Below are 19,450 nucleotides of genomic sequence, written 5' to 3'. Positions count from 1 at the left end.
AACCGCGATGCTCAGGAGCACAGGCTGCCCCTGCCGGGGAGAGCAGCCCATCAGTGAGTGGCCTTGGATCAAAGTCGGCCTCGGGGAGCGAGGGCACCATGCTGCCTCACAGGAGCTGGCGAGGGACAGGTAGCTGAGATCTGGGAAGGTCCCTGTCCTCGGGGGCACTGCCCAGCTGAGGGCTGACCTCAGCGAGCCAGTGTCTGGTGGGCCGGCCACGAGAGCCCAACCAGCATACCCGCTGGGCCTCGGTCAGGGGGCCGAGGACATGACCGAGGGCCCGACCGCTCGCCCGAGGCCTCCTGGCTTCTCGGGTGACCCGGAAAATCACGGAGGCCTGGGAGGCAACCTCACCGCCGCCGAGTAAGCGCGCGGGAACGGCCCGGCCCGGAGCAGGGCGGGCCCAGAGCAGGGCGGCCCCCGGGCGCCTGAGCCCCAGCCCCGCTCGGCTGGCGCCCCCAGGCTCGGCTGGCCGCTCGGGCACAGCTGCTCTGGCTCCGCAGAGCGTCCCCTGGCCGGGGCTCGCCCACACCTGGGAGACCACGACGACCTTGCCGGTCTCCGCGTCCGCCGCCTGCACCACGCCGGACACCGTGCCGTTGCCCACGGCCAGGCCGCGCACCAGCCCGGCGCTGCTCACGGCCGCCACGCTCTCGTTGCTGATGGAGAAGAGAATGTGGGACTGCGGCTGGGGGCCGCCCTCGGAGGTGACCTGGGGGGCGAGGAAGCGCTTCGGTCAGCGGGCCGCCCAGGGGAGCTGGAGGGGGCGTGGCCAGCGGCTGGAGGGGGCGTGGCCGGGGCCAGCGGGCTGGAGGGGGCGTGGCTGGGGCCAGTGGGCTGGAGGGGGCGTGGTCAGTGGCTGGAGGGGGCGTAGCTGGGGCCAGTGGGCTGGAGGGCGTGGCCAGCGGGCTGGAGGGCGTGGCCAGCGGGCTGGAGGGGGCGTGGCCAGTGTCTGGAGGGGGCGTGGCCGGGCGCCAGGCGGGAGGGACAGGCGCCGGCTCCTACCTGCATCACCGCCCCGATGATGAGCGTCACCTTCCTGGGTATCAACCGGAAGGGAGGGAAGACCTGGGGGTGGGCACACGAGAGAGGAAGGGCTGAGGCTGGGCATCGTGACATGGGGCATGGCCACCACTCCAGTGGGCAGAGGTTGGGGTCAAGGGATCTACAGTGGGGCCTGGGTCCCCCCACCCATGTCCCCCTGCTGGCCGAGGCTCTGCCACTTTCTGGGGGGGGGATCCTGTTCTTTGTGACGAAGCTTTATGTCACTGGACACCAGGGATTTGTGAGTCATCTGAGATGTCCCCCCAAAGCAGCAGCTCGCCATGTGTGGCCAGCGGCCAGCAGCCAGTGGCAGCCGTGGGGGGCCTCGTTGGAAGCACCTTCTCTGGTCCCGGACAGACCCATGGACCTACCGCGGGCCTCGATCTCTCGATCTCTCGCTTGGGAGGCCCCCCTCAGGGCCACATAGACCCCCCATGTCACAGAGGGAAATTAAAAGCACTCGGCAGCCTCCCTCCTGTTCTGCCAATCGAACCGTGCCGCCTCCCTATCCCCTGGGCCCGGGCTGGAGGCCTTCTCATCAGAAGACGGGACAGGGTGCATTTTGAAACAGTCTCTCCATGGTGACCTCCTGGACAGTTGCTAAAACGTCCAGCCGGTCACCATGAAGATGTCCCTTCTCCCGGCCAGGGGACCCCACAAGGTGTGAGAAGGGCTGGTTCTACCTCAATCTGCTGTGGGGCCGAGCTGATCCTCTGTCCGGCGTGACCCATCACACTCGCGGTCAGGCTGGTCTGGCCAATGGCCACGCCGTGCACGAGGAACGCAGCGGTGTAGCCATCCAGGGCTTCGTCCAGGGCCCTGAAACAGAGGAGAGTGTGCTGGGTTCCTCCTCCCGCTCGGACCGGCTGGAGAGGGCGCTGTAGGGCCAGCACTGCCCCCTGGGGGGACTCACACCAGCGTGATGATCTGGGAGGCTGCCCGGAGCTGGAGGTCCATGAAGGCGAAGTACTTGGCCAGGAAAGGCTTCTTGTAAAAGTCCAGCACTCGGACGTAGGCCTTGACCGTCTTCCCGATCTCCACCTACATCGGGGGCATTGGCAGGACAATTCCCTCAGGAGAGGGACGCTCACCTCTAAACTAAAGCCCTGGAGCTGGGGATAAGCCACCCAGGACGACCTCTCTGGACTGGGTCAATCGACAAATGAACATCCATTAAGTACTTACTGTATACAACGGGGCTTGGGGATACTAAGAGGCATAAATTGCACTCCCTACTCTTAATGGACAACCAACCAACCACGGAAATAAGATAAAGCTTAGAATGGGTGTGGTGGTGCATAGTTGTAAATCCCAGCAGCTCAGGAGGCTAAGGCAGAAGGATTGCGAGTTCCAAGCCAGCCTCAGCAACTTGGCAGGGTGCTAAGCAATTCAGTGAGACCCTGTCTCTAAATAAAATATAAAATAGGGCTGGGGATGGGATGTGGCTCAGTGGTCAAGTGCCCTGAGTTCAATCCCTGGTATCAAAAAAAAAAAAAAAAAAATATATATATATATATATATATTTATAGAATAGCACCAGGCATACAACAGGAGCTCAATAGGTGCTCATTGAGTGAACGGCTCACACCTGGCAGGGCATAATACAGGAAGAATGTTAGCAAGCGGCGGCTGGAAACGCTTAGCAAAGAAAGAGAATCTAGTAAATCAAATCAGCAGCAGAAATCAAACAACGGGAGGAACCTTCCAGACTGAGTCAGAGCATGTCAGCTCTCTGGCTAATTAACACTTTAATGCAAAGTAGCCTAAGCTGCTTGAACCTCTGCCTTTTCATTACCAACCATCACGTCTACCAGGTAGAACCAAACCTGAGGGCAACCCACCGGAAGCCTGGCTTCGGTCCCCTGGGATATTTGGAGTCAGAAAGAGAAATCTCCCTAAAGAAGCTGAAGGAAAACCTAGATCTACGATGCACCCTTTTTGCAAGAGCATCCGGCACCCCTGAGTCTCCCTCACGGGCCACTGAAACTCCAGAGAAGCAAAATCCCGAGGCCGGCAGCAGGTGCCTTTGCTAGAGGACGCGGGTTCCCAGGGCAAGGCTGGTTTAGAGTTGACCCTGGCCAGGATTCGCAGCTAAGCTTTGCGTATGTCAGCGGGGAGGGAGACGCAGCAGATCAGAGGCGACACGGTGTCATCCACAGGCAGCCAGGGAGCTCAGAGCGTCCCAGGAGGAGGAGGAGGAGGGATGCAGAGAGCAGAGGAAAGCCAGCTTCCGGTCGCGGGACGCTTCCACTGACCTTGTCCACCACGCGGACGTAGACCTCGTGGACGTCTGAGACGTGAACGACAGCCTTCGCAGGGGCCGGGAAGGCCAGGCACAGGTCGTGGATCATGACGGTGGCTGAGCCTGGGAACAAAGGGTGCACCTGGGAGAGAGGAGGAGGGCCAGGTCAGGCGCCCGCGACACCTTGCAGAGTATCTTGTCTCAGGGACACCACTGCCTGGCACCAGCATTCATAAGTAGCAGACGAGGACACTCACGAGCCAAAGGGGCATGAGCTGGGGATGTGAAATGTTAGCGCCGGGAGGGGATCTCAGAGAGAACGTTTATCTTGACTCTGAACATTTTACAAAGAGGAAAATGGCATTGGCTCAGAGAGGGCCAGCAGGCAGCCTTGGGACACACAGCGATCTGGAGGCAGAGAGAGGATTCAACCTGGGCTGCTGTGTCCTGTTCTGTTTCTGCGATGCCACGGGGTGAAATCGCAAGTCAGGATCTGGCAGAATGGGAGACAGTCGCTTTCAAAAGCTACGAAGTCCCCGTCTGAGCTCACGGCATCACAGAACCTGGGAGTGGACCCAAATGGTCACTCTGGCATATCAGACTCATCCATCTCTACGGCCCCCGCTTTGCTTGAAGAGGTGATGGCACAAGAGGCTCTAAGTGAAGGAACAAATCTGAGCTGGAGTTTCTGAGTCTTTGAGCAGCCCAGGATCCCCGTTTTTATGTCTTCTTTTCTCTCTCGCCCATTTCCAGGGATCCTACTTATTAAAGAATCTCTCCCCTAACAACCTGCATCCCAATTGCTCTCTCGTGCTGCCAGATGACGGGCACGCACACATTTGATATTTGCCGACTGAACGTGAACCAGGTGCAGCTTGTCATATTGCTTGGGCGTGTATTTCAACTGTGTCGTTTCTTAAATCTGGGCAGGCAGGTACAAATGGAGATGCCGCGTGTCTCCAGCTGACTTGGCTGTCTGCAGTTGGTGATCACGTACTCACGGGAAGGGGACGTGAACAGTAAGCAGCTCAGCGTTTGCTAAGATCGACTTGCTGGGGTTGTGACTCAGTGGCAGAGCACTTGCCTAGCACCTGTGAGGCCCTGGGTTCCATCCTCAGCACCCCATAAAAATAAAATAAAAGGTAGTGTGTCCACCTACAACTAATCCGTGTGTGGTGGGGGGAGGGGAGAATCAGACTCTTGACTTGAAGAGACCACTAATCATGGCCATATGACACACCCTGCTTAAAATCCTTCAGTGGCTTTCCAGTGCTGTGAGATTGAGTCCCAATCCTTAACATGTCCTTTGGAAGATGACCATGGCCAAGGCCCAGCCAAGGTGCAGCTACGGTCTCATTGCACGCTATGGTCCCTCACAGCCAGCAAGCAGATCGACCTCTCCTGTCCTCACAGCCAGCCAGTTCCTGCCTGCCTACCTGCCAAGTGACCTTACAGTCCACCTTAAAGATCTGGGATGCAGCTGGGCACGGTGGTGCACCCCTGTAAATCCCAGAGACTCAGGAGGCTGAGGCAGGAGGATCTCAAGTTCAAAGCCAGCCTCAGCAATAGCAAGGCCCTGAGCCACTCAGTGAGACCCTGTCTCTAAATAAAATATAAAAAGGGCTGGCACAGCCTGGGCCCCGTGCACACCCCTTGATCAGACGAGGGGTCCCGCGTAATTCTCCTAAGGCGCAGAAGCTGGTCCACCGGGCAGCATGGCCTCACAGAGACTAAAACCAGCTTGGTTCAGACTTGGACGTTCTGGGAACTCCCCGCACCCTCACTGATTCAGGACATGCTGATTCTGGTACCACACTGCGACATGCGGTTGGGGCAATGGGCCCAGGTGACGGGGCGTGGGGACACAGCTTTGAAGGGCTAAGAGGTGGACCCCACCCAGGCGCCTAGCTCCGGATTTGGGGCTTCCCGTACCATCGGAGTAGGGGAAGGTGCCTCCGGCTGCCAGATTGGAGCTTCTGAGGAAGGGAGAAGGGGAGGGCGAGGGGAAAGGCCCAGGCGAGAAAGGGCAGAGCCGGCAGGTAGCCCAGGGCAGGCGGAATCAGCAAGCCGGGCCGGGTGGCTGAGCTCAAGGGCACGTCCACGCGGACCAGGCGAGCCCGGATTATTTCTCACCATGACTTAAAGGAGCTTAATAAGGATCCGATGTGGGGGTCACGCACACTCCAAAATGATGGCTTTGGGACCTGAGCCATCGTGGTGCCCGCTAGCCTGGTATGAAACACGGGCAGGGGGTGGGGTCTGGGGTCTGCCCCCCAACCCCCGTGTCTGGTTTTGCTGAGGACGGTCACCGCCTCTCCCTGCAAAGAGAGCTCTTCGCAAAGTCCCCGGGAAGACGGAGAGCTTTCTGATCTCACGCAGAAGTGGCTGCCGTCAGGAGCTGGGACGTCCCCTGCCCCAGGAGGAAGCCACATGGGCCCTCACAGCCACCACCCACGCAGGGGGTGCAGGCCAGGCCTCTTTCCTTTGTTTCTCCCGGTTCTCCAATTGTGCCCATCTTACCCAGAGCCAGGATGGCAGGGGGCAGATCAACTGCTCCGCTCAGCTGCCCCGAGGACGGACACCAGCCACCTTCCGGAGGACAGGAGTGCAGGACGGCACTGAGCTGTGCCCCGGCAGGGCCTGGCCTGCGCCGCTCATGCCCTGGCACCCGCTGGCTCACTGCGCCCCTGCCATGAGGCTTGGGGACAGGCGGTGGCTCACAAGCACCTTGGAGATAAACCGGGGCTGGGGCGGGAGAGACTCGGCTGCGGGCGGGTGGCAAGGGGGACCTGTGCCCGCCCCTGACTGGGCCTGTGTGCCTGGCTCTTGCCACCCTGCTTCTCCGCACTTCGGGAACCCCCACGCTCCTCGACCAGGACAGGACGGAACGCTGGAGCCGGGGCCGCCGCGCCTGGAGCGAGTTTGGGTTTCCAAGTGCCATGTCGCCACATGCGCGGCCCAGGGGTGTTGACGTTTCTGCGGCCAGGGGCTCGAGGTGCCCCTGTCAGCTTGTCCACGCTGGGTGGTCAGCCAAGTCACGCGCTCAGGGGGGCTGGGGCCTGTGTCCCCTCCCTCTGCCCCCGGATGTCCTCGCAGCCCACAGGAAATCCTCAGCATGGCTGAGAGGCCAGGCGCCCTGGCCGGCCAAGCATGGGGTGGGGATGCGCCCTCTGTCCACGGACCAATCTCACAAGAAGAGCAGGGTCACCTGAGCCCCAGCCCAGTGCGCCTCCTTGGGTGGCGGGAACCACCACCAAAATGGGGCCCCTTCCACGCACTGCCCCATCCCCGCCACATCCCACGCCTGGCAGAGCCCTGGCACGGGACAGGCAGGCCACCGCTGCAGAGGGACACAGGCATGGCGGCTGCGAGCCTCGGGTTGCCGTGGGCTCACTGCCCCGGGGCCTTTGACACTGTGGTGTCCACTTGGAGGACTTGTGGGGGGAGAAGCCCTGAGTTTAAACCAGGGAAACGCCCCTCTGCGCGGGCCAGCCCGGAAGGAACCGGGCCCTGCTGTGAGCGCACAGGCCTGCACGAGGGCCCGTCCCCCGGGCCACCTGTGTCCCTTCCAGAGACCCCGGGGAGCTGACGCTCGCCAGGAGCCGTCTCTGAATCCTACCGTGTATCTGGAGGGAGGAAGGGAGCTTTCTCCCAGAGCTGGGCGGAGAGTGGCTGTGGGCACTCGTGTCCCTGTAATTCAGGGAAACCAGGAAGCTACCGATCCGCAGGCTGCTTCCGGAAGGCCAGGCTCACCCCGGGGTCAGGCCTGCCACGGGGAGCTCTGTCCCCCTCGAGAGCCCACGGAAGGGAGGGAACATGGTGGGCGAGGGGCCAGCCACAATCCAGGAGAGGATCCTGGGTCGAAGGCAAGGCCTCTGCTCCTGCTTCCTGTAGCTCAGACCCCCTCTCCCAGGGAGCGGGAAAGTCCTTCACTCTCTGGAGGGACAGCAAGACGAAGCCCATCTCTAGCCAGCTGTTGCGTCTCAGGGTTCCACACACGCGCTCGCTGGCGTGGCAGGAGGACTGGCCGGGGGACCGTCGTCCTTCTATAAAGGGACTGGCATGCTTGGGGCCTGGGTATGGAGGCCCCCACCTGTGGGCCCAGCTCTGCGCCTGGGGATTCCAGACCGGCCTGGGCAGCACAGTGAGACCCGCCCCACACGCGCGCGCACACACACACACAAGTGTGGGGTGCATTTCCCACGACAGCAGGCTCCTGGCTTCCTCGAGTGTGCTCCTGCGACACACCCTGGCTCGCAGGAGCTGAGGGAAGGTTCTCTCTTGCTCAGATGCACAGAGCCAAACCCAAGAGGTCCTGCCTCTCGGACCGAGACCACCATAGCCTCTCTGGCTCCACCAAGGGGCTATACGGGGAGATGGCCGGAGAGCAAGGCTGCGCACTGCACAAGCTGAACAACGAACCCCTCTGGCTGACTCCCTCAGCCAGAAGTTCAACTTCTTCTTTTTTTTCTTTTAGAGACAGGGGTCTCGCTATGTTGCTCAGATTGGCCTTGAGCTGCTGAGACGCACGGGTGACCTCTCCTGGCTAACCAGAAGCTTTTAGAAAGGGGAATGTTTCACAGGAAAAGAGAAAAAGAGAAATTTCTTTCTGTCTTTTTTTTTCTTTAAATATCAGAAACTCCTGCCTTCCACAGCCATATCCCTACACAGCAAGCCACCTGCAGGTTCTGGTTTGGGCAGGACAGCGTGAGGAGGTCTAGGGCCCAGCTCCTGGCAAAACTAGTGCAAATCATAACATGCACGTGGGTGCACGCGTGCACACACACACACACACACGGCCATTTACAACATCGGAAGTGGTTCTGAATTAGCACGTGTAGTGAATACAGAAATGCTCATTCAAATAAACTGTAAAACGCAGGAAGGACAAGAGTCTTGGTATCTGAAGTGGGACTGTGGCCCCGTCTCCTCAATCTAGCTCAGCAAAGTGGGGGCTCCATCTGAGCTGCTCCCTTTGAGGTCATGGGCTCCCTAGCTCCCCAGACCCAGCCTTGGGACTATCTCCCTGGGAGGGACCCTTCTCATCCTGCCCCCAGCTACATGCTGCTGAGCCTCAGCCGCAGCCAAGTTCAGCCCAGAGAGGGCGCCCTGCCTCGGGCACAGTGACCAGCACAACCCAGAGCCCAGCTGCCCTTTCCCTGGCTTGTATGGTGGGGACCTGTGCACAGGCAGGTCACCAAGGAGTGTGGAGGCTGCTGGCCCTACATACCAAGAACTCCTAAAGTGCGCCCGTCACACAGGGAAAGGCGTCCACTCAGGCTCTGAGGTCGCGGTACCCTGCCACCCAAACCAGGCAGGGATGCCACCCCAAAAGACCCGTGTCTTTTACAAATAGGTATGCAAAAATTCTGAACAAAACACCAGCCAACCGAATACAGCCATGCTTATATGTCAGTCAGCTGTTGTTGCTGTGACAAATCGCCTGAGGAAAAACAGCTTAGAGGAGGAAGGAATCACTGGGGCTCCTGGTTTCAGAGACTTCAGGGCTCTGCTGGCTGGCTCCACTGCTTTAGGCCTGAGCTGAGGCAGAGTATGGAGGCAGAGGAAAGCTGCTCAGCTCACGGAAGCTGAGAGAGAGAGAGAGAGAGAGAGAGAGAGAAGAAGGAGGAGGAGGAGGAGGAGGAGGGGGAGGAGGAGAAGGAGGGAGGGGGGGAGGAGGAGGGGGAGGGAGAGGGGGGGGGGGGGGAGAGAGAGATGGATGGAGGGAGGGGGAGAGGGGGAGAGAGAAAGGAAGAAGGGGGAGGGGGGAGGGAAAGGGAGGGGGAGAGATAGGGGAGGGGGAAAGGGGGAGGGAGAGGGAGATGGGGGAGGGGGGAAAGGGGGAGGGAGGGGGAGAGAGATGGGGAGAAGGGGGGAGGGAGAGGGAGGGAGGGAGGGAGGGAGGGAGGGGTGGTGAGGACGAGGCAGGACAGTCCCAAGGCCAAGCCCCCAAGGACTCACTTCTTCAATCAGGGCCCACTTCCCCGGCTCCCATGAAGCCTTCCAATCACTAATCCACCCATGGGTGACCCATGACCCAATCTCTTCCTGGAAGCCCCGCCTCTACACACGGTCATGCAGGGACCACGCTGTCACCACGCGAGTCTCTGGGGGCCACTTTCCATCCAAACCGTAAGAGTCAGAACAGAACGCGTGCGTGGAACCTAAGGCTGGTTTAGCGCCTGGACACCCAATGAAATGGGAAAGGAGAGATGCTGTGACCATCTCAAGGGACGCAGAAAACCCATCCAACAGAATCCAGGACGTTTCCATGGTGAAAACTGCCATGAAATAGGAGGGGGAGGCGTCCAGAAGACACCCTTGACCCGCCTGGTGGGAAAAGACAGCCGACTTTCTCCCTGACACCAGGAACATCTCCTTCTCAACACTGTGCTCGAGCTTCTAGCCAGGGCCAAGCACACAAGGAAAAACGGGTAAAAGCTTAGAAAGAAAATAGACGTTTTCAAGACATCCCATTTGGAAGGAAGGAGTAGCACTGTCTTATAAAATAGTAAGGAATCCTCTTAAAAAAAAACCAAACTAATGAGAGATGGGTGTGGCTCACACCTGTCATCCCAACAGCTCCGGAGGCCGAGACAGGAGGATCGCAAGTTGGAGGCCAGCCTCAGCAATTGAGTGAGGCTCTAAGCAACTCAGTAAGACCCTGTCTCTAAATAAAACATAAAAAGGGCTGGGGATGTGGCTCAGTGGTTAAGCACCCCTGGGTTTAATCCCTCAGACCAAAAAAACCAAAAACCCACAAACTAACAAAAACCAAAATGAAAAACCATGAGCTTAAAAGGATGTCACCAAAAAGTCAAAAGACAACCTAAAGAATGGAAGAAGACATGTCCCATACACGTCTGGCTGACATAGGATCTGCATCGTGAACAAAGTTCAACATCTTAATAAAATGATACAAAATGGGCAAAGGATCTGAACGGACATTAGTCTAAGGAAGACAGACATACAAACACACAGGCAAAATAAGCATGCGACAAGCTAAAACACCACTAGCCACCAGCGAGATGCAAATCGTGACCACGACGTAAAAGATGGCTAGAATTGAAGTCTGAGAATTATAAGTGTTGACACGATGTGAAACCACTTTACGAAGATGGCTCGAATCAAAGTCTGAGAATTATAAGTGTTGACAAAGCTGGAGGGACCCGCACGTTATGCACTACGGCTAGGAACAGGAAGCGGCATAGCCACTTAGGAAAACAGTCCACCACTCCTCGGAAAGTTGAACAGAGTTACTGTAAGACGCAACAAGTGCCTTCCTGGGTACAAACACAACGGAAGCAAGAACAGGTGTCCATGGCAATGTCATTCCTATCAGTCAAAAGGCAGAACCACCCTAACATCTGATTAGTGACTAAATGGATAAGTGAAATGTGGCATCTCCATACAGTGGCTGCTTCTTTGACCCCTAAGGAGGAAAAAACTTCTGGCATGGGCCAGGATGCAGGGGGACGGAGGGGCACTATGGCAGTGGAAGAAGCCCTTCACAGAAGACCACACGTGCCAGGACCCCATTACTACGGAGTGTGAATCTAGAGCAGAAAGTGATCAGCCATCACTTAAAGCTGGGACAGTGTGAGTGCAGGGGGTGTGTGTCAGAACAGGACAGTGACGGCCACAGGGTTGCTTTTGGACGTAAGGAAAACACTGTCAAAATGGACTGTAGCGATGGGCGTAGCTGTGTAGACACTAACAACCGGCGCTCTCGCTTGTAGGTGGAGTATACGGTTCGTGAGTCACACAGCAGGAAAGCCGTCAAGAGGTCACAGAAATCAGCCAAGGGGCACGGCAGCTGCCCCTGGCCCATGGGCGCCCTGTTCTCCAGCTCGCTGCCGTCCCCACCTGCTTGAACAGGGCAAGGCCAAGAGCCAAGGTGGTCAGGAGGTGCCTGCTCCTGTGCCTGGGCACTGAGGGAGCTCGGCCACCAGCTCCCACCAAGCAACCCATGGACCACGGCCTCTTGAAGGTCTAGAGGACAGTCTGGGTGGTGCCAGCAGCACGTAGTGCTCCTCCGACACGCTGAGGTGCCCCTTGAAACAACGGAAAGCAGGTCCTGGGCTCAGAGCAGCCCCGAGGCAACAGGCCAGCTGTGACTCAGTGATGCTGCTTGGGTGGGAGTCACTGACCTATTTTTGTCTCGGGCTGTCTTGTATTTTTGACTTACAGGATTTGTTTTATGATTCAGTAGGAAAGAGTATCCTTTCAAAGAAGGTTTGGGCCCGGTGCTGTGGCACATGCCTGGGGAGGCTGAGGCAGGAGGATCATCACAAGTTGGAGGCCAGCCTCAGCAACTCAGCAAGGCCCTCAGCAACTCAGTGAGACCCTGTCTCTAAATGAAATACGAAACAGGGCTGGGGAGGTGGCTCAGGGGTCGAGCACCCCTGGGTTCAATCCCTGGCACCAAAAAAAAAAAAGAGGTTTGGTTTTCATGAGTTTAACCATTACACAGATTAGCATTTATAACACTGTCTTTGGTTTGCTTTTTCACTCTTTTTAAAATACCTATGCTTTGATATACATACATACAAATATTTATACATTTAAAAAAATTTTTTTGTAGTTTTAGATGCACGGCATGCTTTTATTTATTTCATTGTCTTGTGGTGCTAAGGCTTGAACCCAGGGCCTTACACAAGCTAGGCAAGCACTCTGCCTCTGAGCTACAGCCCCAGCCCCTAGAAATATTTTAAAAGCTTTACACAACCTCCACGCTCTACAAGAAAAGCATGGGTAGGGCTGGGGATGCAGCTCAGTGGTGGAACGTGCGCCCGGCATGTGCAAGGAAGACCCCAGTAACACACACACACCCCACACACACAGCAGGAAGGCCATGGCTTATGCAGAAACGACTGGATGTAAATAATCCACAGCCAATGGCGCAACATGAAACAGAACCAAACCTCCTGGCGACACGGTCCCCATACCCAAGACGCTACGCTGTTCTCGCAGCTGGGCCCCACGGCCCAGGCCTGCAACCCCAGCCATGGGGAAGGCTGAGGAAGGAGGATCCCAGGTTCAAGGCCAGCCTGGGACACTTAGCGAGACCCAGTCTCAAAATAAAAAATCAAAAGGCTGGGGGTGTGGCTCGGGGGAGACCCTGAGCACCCACCGCCCCCAAACAAAAGAGAAGGAAAGATGTGGCAAAATAGAAACAGCAAGGGCGGATGTCAGAGGGCTGTTTGTGTCAGGACGCGTTGCCCTTGATCAAAACGCTGACTAAGGGACATCCCGGGTAACCGACAGGGCAGGGAACTGGGGATATGGACGAGGTCACCTGGTGGCATGGGCGTGAGGAAGGTTCCAGAATGGACCAGACCACTGAGACCCTGATGCTAATAAGTGCGGGCTTTTGAGACGACCCCTCCGTGAGCCACAGACGGAGCCCCGGCTCACCGTGGCGATGCCCCTGGCCTCCTGGTAGACCACCCGGACGACATCTGGGCTGCTCGTGTTGAGGAAGAAGTAGCCGGAGCCGTCCCTGACGTGGAGTTCCGCCTGGGGAGGGACAGGCCAGCGGGGGCGGTCAGGCCGGTGTCGGTGGGCGCGGGGTCCCCAGGGCTGCCCAGGCCGGGCTGCGGCAGGGCAGAGGGCCCACCTGGACGGCAGGGTGGTTGTAGATGGTCGCCACCTCTGGACTCACACTCACGTCCTCCACCAGGATGAGCTCGATGGAGGCAGACACTGGCACCGGAGGGCTGGGCTGAAGGGGCAAGGGGCACCGTCAGACCCAGGAGGCCGCGGCCCCGCCAGGCCACCCCCCGGGAAAGAGTGGGAGGGCTGCCCCAGATCCTGGCCTCGCCCCTGGACACACACCATGTCCAGGACATGAAGCCCCAGGACACCGTGGGGCTCCTGTGCCTGGAGCAGCCACGTCCCCACAAGGCCTCCCGGGGCCCCATGGAGGCGGAATGTCCTCCTGCTTCCCGCCCAGCAGGGGAGGGTCACCAACGACCAGTGACCCCACTCTGACTCTCCCACGTCCCCAACCTGCAGGACCTCGCCATCAGCGGTCAGCTGTGGCGCCCCTGCAGACACCGCCACGGGGGGGACGGGGGCCTGGACGGAGGGGGAGGCTGCTGGGCAGCCTGGGGAGGGGTGAGCGTCCTGAGAGGGTCTCCCTGGCTGGCTCAAAGGACGAGGACGGGCCTCTGCCCCGGGCTCCCTAGCGTCTCCTGCCTCCTATCGCTGGCGGGGAGTGCCTGAGGTGACCTGGTGTGACGCGCACAGGGTCCAGAGTCACACGCCACGTCATGCTGGCCGGTGGGCCCACAGGAGCACGCTGCCCAGCGCCACCATGGCCACCTGAGTCGGTGTGAGCACACGTCGGGGCGCGTGGGACCACGGCATCGCCTGACCCTCCGGGGACAGGGACGGGGCCTTCAGCAGCCACATCACCCCAGTGCTGCCCCCGCCAGGCGCATCTGTGTGTGTGTCTCTGTGTCTGTGTCTGTGTGTGTGTCTGTGTGTATTTGTGTGTCTGTGTATGTGTCTGTGTGTGTGTGTCTATGTGTGTGTGTCTGTGTGTGTATCTGTGTGTGTCTGTATTTGTGTGTGTGTGTGTGTGTGTGTGTGTGTGTGTCTGTATATGTGTGGGTCTGTGTGTGTGTCTGTGTATGTGCGTATGTGTGTGTGTCTGTGTGTGTGCGTATGTGTGTATGTCTCTGTATGTCTGTGTGTGTATCTGTGTGTGTCTGTATCTGTGTGTGTGTCTGTGTATGTGTCTGTGTGTGTGTCTCTGTGTGTCTGTGTGTGTATCTGTGTGTATCTGTATCTGTGTGTGTGTATCTGTGTGTGTGTCTCTGTGTGTGTGTGTGTGTGTAGCACGAGGGCTGAGACTCGGGCAGGAGCCTTGGCTCTGAGCCCAGGCTCGGGGACAGTCACCAGAGGGGCTGACACCTTAGCTGGGACTAAGCAGGGAGTGGCCCAGCCAAGGGAGGAGAGAGTCCGCTGGGTGGAGGCCCGGGGGTGCAGGAAGGCAAGATGGCGCTCCAGACTGGGGTCAGGCCGGGGTGTGGGAGTGGGACGGGGGAAGGTGCCCTTGTGACGAGGACAGCGCCTCTTCCAGGGCTGAGGGGGCCGCGAGGCGCGTGCGGGAGCTGGGGGCACCTGGAGAGAGCCCACGCCCAGCCCAGGGGGCAGGGACCGGGCGCTGGCACCCAGCCAGGGTGCTCAGGACCCTGGGGCACCCGGCGGGACTGGGGCAGGAGCGGGAGGAGGTCCTGGCCGCATCCACGGCCCGCCATCGTGGGTAGCTTTGGGAGATACCAGGGGCTTCACTCTGGCCGCGCTGAGGTGGGCCTGCTGATAGCCGGTCACCGTGGCAGAGATGGCTGTGGTCCCCGACGCCTCGTGGACAGCAACGGCCTGCAGACCTGGGTCCGGAAAGGGGGGAACACGCGTTGGGCGCTGGCCCCCTGGCCGCCCCTGAAGCCAGCCCTCCTCGCTCAAGCCTGAACGTCAAGAGAGGACGGGCACCAAGCCAGATGCTGGGGGAGCCGAGCTGGATGAGACGGGCGCCCTTTTTGCTGCTGAGGGGCCTGGGGACACCCCAGCATGGCACCGAGTGACCAGTGCTTGGAGCCTGATGGGTCAGCAGGACAATGCAGGATGGGAGACCCCCGGGCCGGCAGCCCCCAGTTCCTACCCCCCCAAAACGTCCGCGCAGGATTGAAGGGGACACCGAGGGCGCACGCGGCCCCCTGAGCTCCGGTCCTGGACAAGGCGACCCCGGGTGACCGAGGTTCCAACAGGCATGAGGCCTCCCCGGGATGCCGTCTGCCAGGGTTTCCCGGCTCCGTCCCCTGGCCGGGCCCACAGCTCACCGTGGAACTTCCTGTGGCCACCCCCATCATCCCGGGACACCAGCTGCATGGGCAGCTCCAGCTCGATGCTGGCCAGCGCGGGCCGGGTGGACTCCCACTGGACGCTCAGGGAGCTGAAGTTGTCGAAGCGGCGGCCCTGCTGGTCGTAGGCGGCCAGGTCCAGCAGCGGGTTGCGGTGGCTGGAGACCGGCACCTGCGGGGAACAGAGGTCAGGACGCCGCCGCTGACCACGGGGTGCCCAGAAGCTGGCCGGCCGCCTGGTGGGCTCAGGGGTCCTGATGAGGGAGCAGGGGTGAGTTAACCACCCATCCCTGCGACGGCTGGCCACCAAGGTGCCCTGCACACCTGTCCCACCAGCCCTGGCCCCAGGTCACGGCTCTCAGCGGGGACGAGGGAACCCCCACCTCATGGCGGGGGCTCTGGCGAAATCCGGACGCCGTTCCTTCCCCTCGGTCCCGGGGCTCCAGAGTCTCCCATCCTCCGCCCTGCGCCCACCCACGGCCACCAGGACCTCCAGGCCCCCTGTGGCTCAGTAAGAGTGGCAGATTCGATGACCGCAGCCCTGACGCCCCAAAGCCCCCGAGTGTGCAAATCTCCTTTCAGAGTCGACTTCCCACGGGTCCCTTCAATGTGCCCTGGAGGCAGTGGTGGCCGTCCCCAGGTTAAGGACAAGGAAATGGAAGCCCAGGCAGGAAACAGGGAGCCGAGGAGACCCCACCAAGGAGATCCGGGAAGTGGCAGTCCCAGCCCTGAATGTCCCCACCCTCCCTCCCTCGACAGATTGTGCCCAGAGACCCGGCTGAATCCAGGCTCCTGGTGCCCGAGAAGACCCCCCTCCCTGACCGAAGGGCACAGGGCCGGGGACGGGAGGGCGGCACAGCCCACGGCCCGGGTTGACCCTCGCGGTCCGTCTTCCTGCTCCAGCGCTTGGGGGCTGCCGTCCCCAAGCCTGGGCTTCCCCAGCCAGGAGGAGGGACATCAGTCCTCATTTCAGAGGAGGGGAATGGGCCGCCGTGAGCCTTATGGGACATCTGGCTCCGATCCCCGTACGGGCCTGGGTCCCCCAGGAGGGGCTGTTCTCTCTGACCCTGGGGGTGACCAGGTCCCTGGCTCCCGCTGGTAGAATAGGACAAGTGACTTGTGACGATTGCAAGGGAAGCTTTCAGGCCAGAAGAGGATCTCTCCGCGGCCCACGCCTTGGAGAGAAGCCAGCCACGCGCCTGGGGCCAGGGCCGAAGCTCACCCGAGGCCCCGGGTCCGGCCTCCGCGCCGCACAAAAATACATCCGTAAAATAAAGGTGCCGTGTCCACCTGCGACCACGAGGTATTTTAAAAGCAAAACAAGATAACAATGACGCAAGCCAGGGTCCCGGAGCTGCTCCGAAGTGCATGCGTCACAGGAGCAAGAGGCGAGCTTCTGTCCCGTGAAGCCGCTGGGCCCGGGGAGCGTGGCCGAGCCTGCCTGATGCAGCCTCCGCTCGGCTGGCTTCCCTTCCCTTTCTTATTTAATCTTAGTTGCAGATGGGCGCCTCCTGTTATTTGACTTATTCCGATGCGGTGCTCACGATGGAACCGGCGCCTCACGGGGGCCAGGAAAGGCCTCTGCGCAGCTCCGAGCTCAGCCCACGCTTGGCGTTCTTACTCCCAGGGAACTCGGGGTCCGTGCGAGCTGCACACTCCAACAGCGGGCCGACAGCCTCCCTGGGGAGCGGTGAGTGTGGGCAGGGACGGCGGGGCCCGAACGCCCCAGCTGCCACCCTGCTGCTCCAGGAAGGGCTGGGCCCACGTGCTCCCAGGTGGCTGGACCCTGCCAGCAAGGGGATCCGGAGCAACGTCGCTGTGCCCGTTTTACAGACGGGGAGACTGAGGGGTGGAGTTGTGGATAACTCACTCGAGGGCACCCAGGGGCACGGATGGGGCTCAGCAGGTCCCGTTTTAAGGCCTGCAGGCACCCCAGGACACGGTGCAGCTGCTTCTTGCTGCCCCAGCTGGGCGCCAGCATAACCCAGGCCTTGGCACAAAAGCAGTCCCGACCGGAGGGAGCTGAACACTGGACAGTCTGCCCCATGACCGAGGCCGGGCTGGAGTCTGGTTCCACTTGGTCGATCCGACTGGTCGACTCCATTCTGGTGTCTCACCCTCACTGATAATCTGCTCTACAAACCCGTATGGGAGGCCTCTGGGTCGGGAGAGCTGTACGATCAAACCCATATTGGCGCCCGCCATGCACCGCAGGGACCCAAATTCCTCAAGGTCCCCTAAGGAGACCCTAAATCGCAGAGGCCACGCCTGAATGGCTGCCTCGGGGCTCAGGAACCCGGGGACCGATGGATCACTTGGCGGTGGTGTGTCCCAGGCCACCGGTTCCTGCTGTCACAGACGACACGAGAGCCTATTCAGAGGCCAGCTTGGCAGGCCAACCGCCGGAGATGACCCTGGGCTGACCCTGAGGCCAGCAGCGGCCAGGTACAGCCAATGCAGACTCGGCTTCTTCGGTTCAAAGCCGAGGTGGAGGGGCAGGGGAGAGGCACTAAGATCTGATTATCCCCCAGGTGTTGCTGAGCAGCGCGAGCTGGCTTTCCCAGGGCCACCGGCTCTGCAGGTGACCACCAGCCGCCCCCAGCCCCTTCCTGCCAGGCAGCTGGAGCGTGGGATTCGAGGGGGCAAAGCAGTAGGTGAAGTGAGGGCTGCCCAGGGTCCCCAAGCTGGGGAGGTCGGGGTGGGCAGCGGGAGGCACGCCAACCCCAGGGAGCAGCCGTCCAAGACGCAGGACGGCACGCGAGGAACATCCCGGGAACAACTCGGTGGCCAACATGGAGCGGGGGAGGGGCACGGGCTCTGGGACCCAAGGCCCTCGGGTGACAGTGGGGAGAAGCCACGGGCAGGTTGTAAGCAGACAGCCACAAGGAAGCGGGGGTGACAGCCACTCTGAGCACCTCGTGTCCAGTCACAGCTGTCCCCTGCAACAGTGCCAGATCGCCTGTCCCCGTCACTCAGAGGAGGGCAGCTCCCGGAGCAGGCAGGACCTGTGCCCAGGCTGGCCGGGCTCACGCTGGCCCTCCTGTGGGAGCTGCTCCCTCTGACTCCCTCCGGCTCCTGGCCACGGTCAGATGGACCCACAGGCCAGATGTCCCCGCCAGGTCCAGACTTGGCAGGGTTTTCTCCTTCCCACCAGGGATAATTCACTGACAAGGGAAGGGTTAAAAATGTCTGGACTTGACGGATGCTGTGGCGAGATGGCCAGCGATCAGGAGGGGAGGCGAGGGGACGGGGTTAGGAGGGAGAGCGGAGACCCAAACCCGTGGACAGCAGGAGTGACGTCCGTGTTCTCCAGCAAGGCAGGGTGGCTGCGGCCGCCGGCCATCTACCACATAAAGGGCAGCCACACCAGAGTCCAGCAGAGTCCCCACAAGAGGACACGGAAATCGCTTCAGGAGGAGAGGAAGCTAATCACTAAGTGGTAAGTGGACCCCGCACACTATGTGCCCAAACTGCCCCTGGTGCCCTTAGATGTGTAGACTCATTAGTTAAAAAAAAAATTAAGAATTTGAATTTCAATGACCCCCAAGACAGGGAAGAAGTCTCCTCCTGGACACGCCGCTGCTGGACTTGGACAGGCCCGTCACCTGCTCCACGCCCAGGACGCCCAGGCCCCAGCGGGGGGAAGGGCCAGCTTCCCAGGGCCATGGGCCCTGAGCCTGGGCGCTCCTTCCTGTCCAGAGGGCGCCAGGGTGGATGCTCCGCACTGGCCCTGCTGGGGTCAGGGGGCCGAGTGCTTTCCGCCTAGACACCCAAAGTCCTCACTTGGGATGGGACAGGGGAGGGCGTCTGCCGCCCGCAGAGGCGCTGTCTGGGACCTGAGTGACCTGGGTGCAGAGGAGGCGGATTCCCTCCGCTGACATGGCGTCATGCACGTCTCCGCGTGCGGCTCCCAGACGGGCAGCCTGGCAACTCCCCAGAGACGTCTGGACGGAAGGCCAAGCCGCTCTCCTTCAGCCCCCGGACCCACCGCCACGGCTCCCGCCCTGGGGGCGCTTCACACGGGTGTGGCCTGGGGAGACCCGGCTGCCCAGAGCTGCCCAGGTCCACCCTCTGGGAAAGCGCAGGCCCTCGGGGGCTACCAAGGAGCGGTGACAACTAGTCATCGCTCCCTTGTCACTCTGCCCCCCTGAGCCGGGTGGGCCACCTGCGGGGGAGGGTCACGGACTCGCAGACGGTCACTGGGAGAGGAACCAAGGGCTGTTCTGAGCAGCCTGGGGGAGGAGGATCACCCAGCGGCCTGGGGGCCTCTGGGGGCCTCTGGGGGCCTCTGTTTCTG

At 60.5% G+C, this 19,450-nt stretch overlaps 1 protein-coding gene across 1 annotated transcript in view; it reads right to left on the bottom strand.

The window, feature by feature from the left end:
• Positions 1–19,450, bottom strand: part of NUP210 (nucleoporin 210) — a 94,569-nt gene that overhangs the window by 18,628 nt on the left and 56,491 nt on the right. The window contains exons 17-25 of the mRNA XM_079122224.1: positions 15,133–15,325; positions 14,576–14,682; positions 12,906–13,010; positions 12,704–12,805; positions 3,300–3,428; positions 1,958–2,085; positions 1,728–1,863; positions 1,006–1,068; positions 533–712 (exon numbers count right to left, since the gene is read on the bottom strand). Of these exons, the coding sequence (XP_078978350.1) occupies positions 533–712; positions 1,006–1,068; positions 1,728–1,863; positions 1,958–2,085; positions 3,300–3,428; positions 12,704–12,805; positions 12,906–13,010; positions 14,576–14,682; positions 15,133–15,325 (1,143 nt within the window). The remainder of the gene's footprint in view (positions 1–532; positions 713–1,005; positions 1,069–1,727; positions 1,864–1,957; positions 2,086–3,299; positions 3,429–12,703; positions 12,806–12,905; positions 13,011–14,575; positions 14,683–15,132; positions 15,326–19,450) is intronic.

This window comes from Sciurus vulgaris (genome assembly GCF_902686455.1).
Source record: "Sciurus vulgaris genome assembly, chromosome: 19".
Classification (NCBI taxonomy): domain Eukaryota; kingdom Metazoa; phylum Chordata; class Mammalia; order Rodentia; family Sciuridae; genus Sciurus; species Sciurus vulgaris.
Note: the sequence above shows the minus strand (reverse complement) of the source record. Positions and strands in the feature narration are given on the sequence as shown.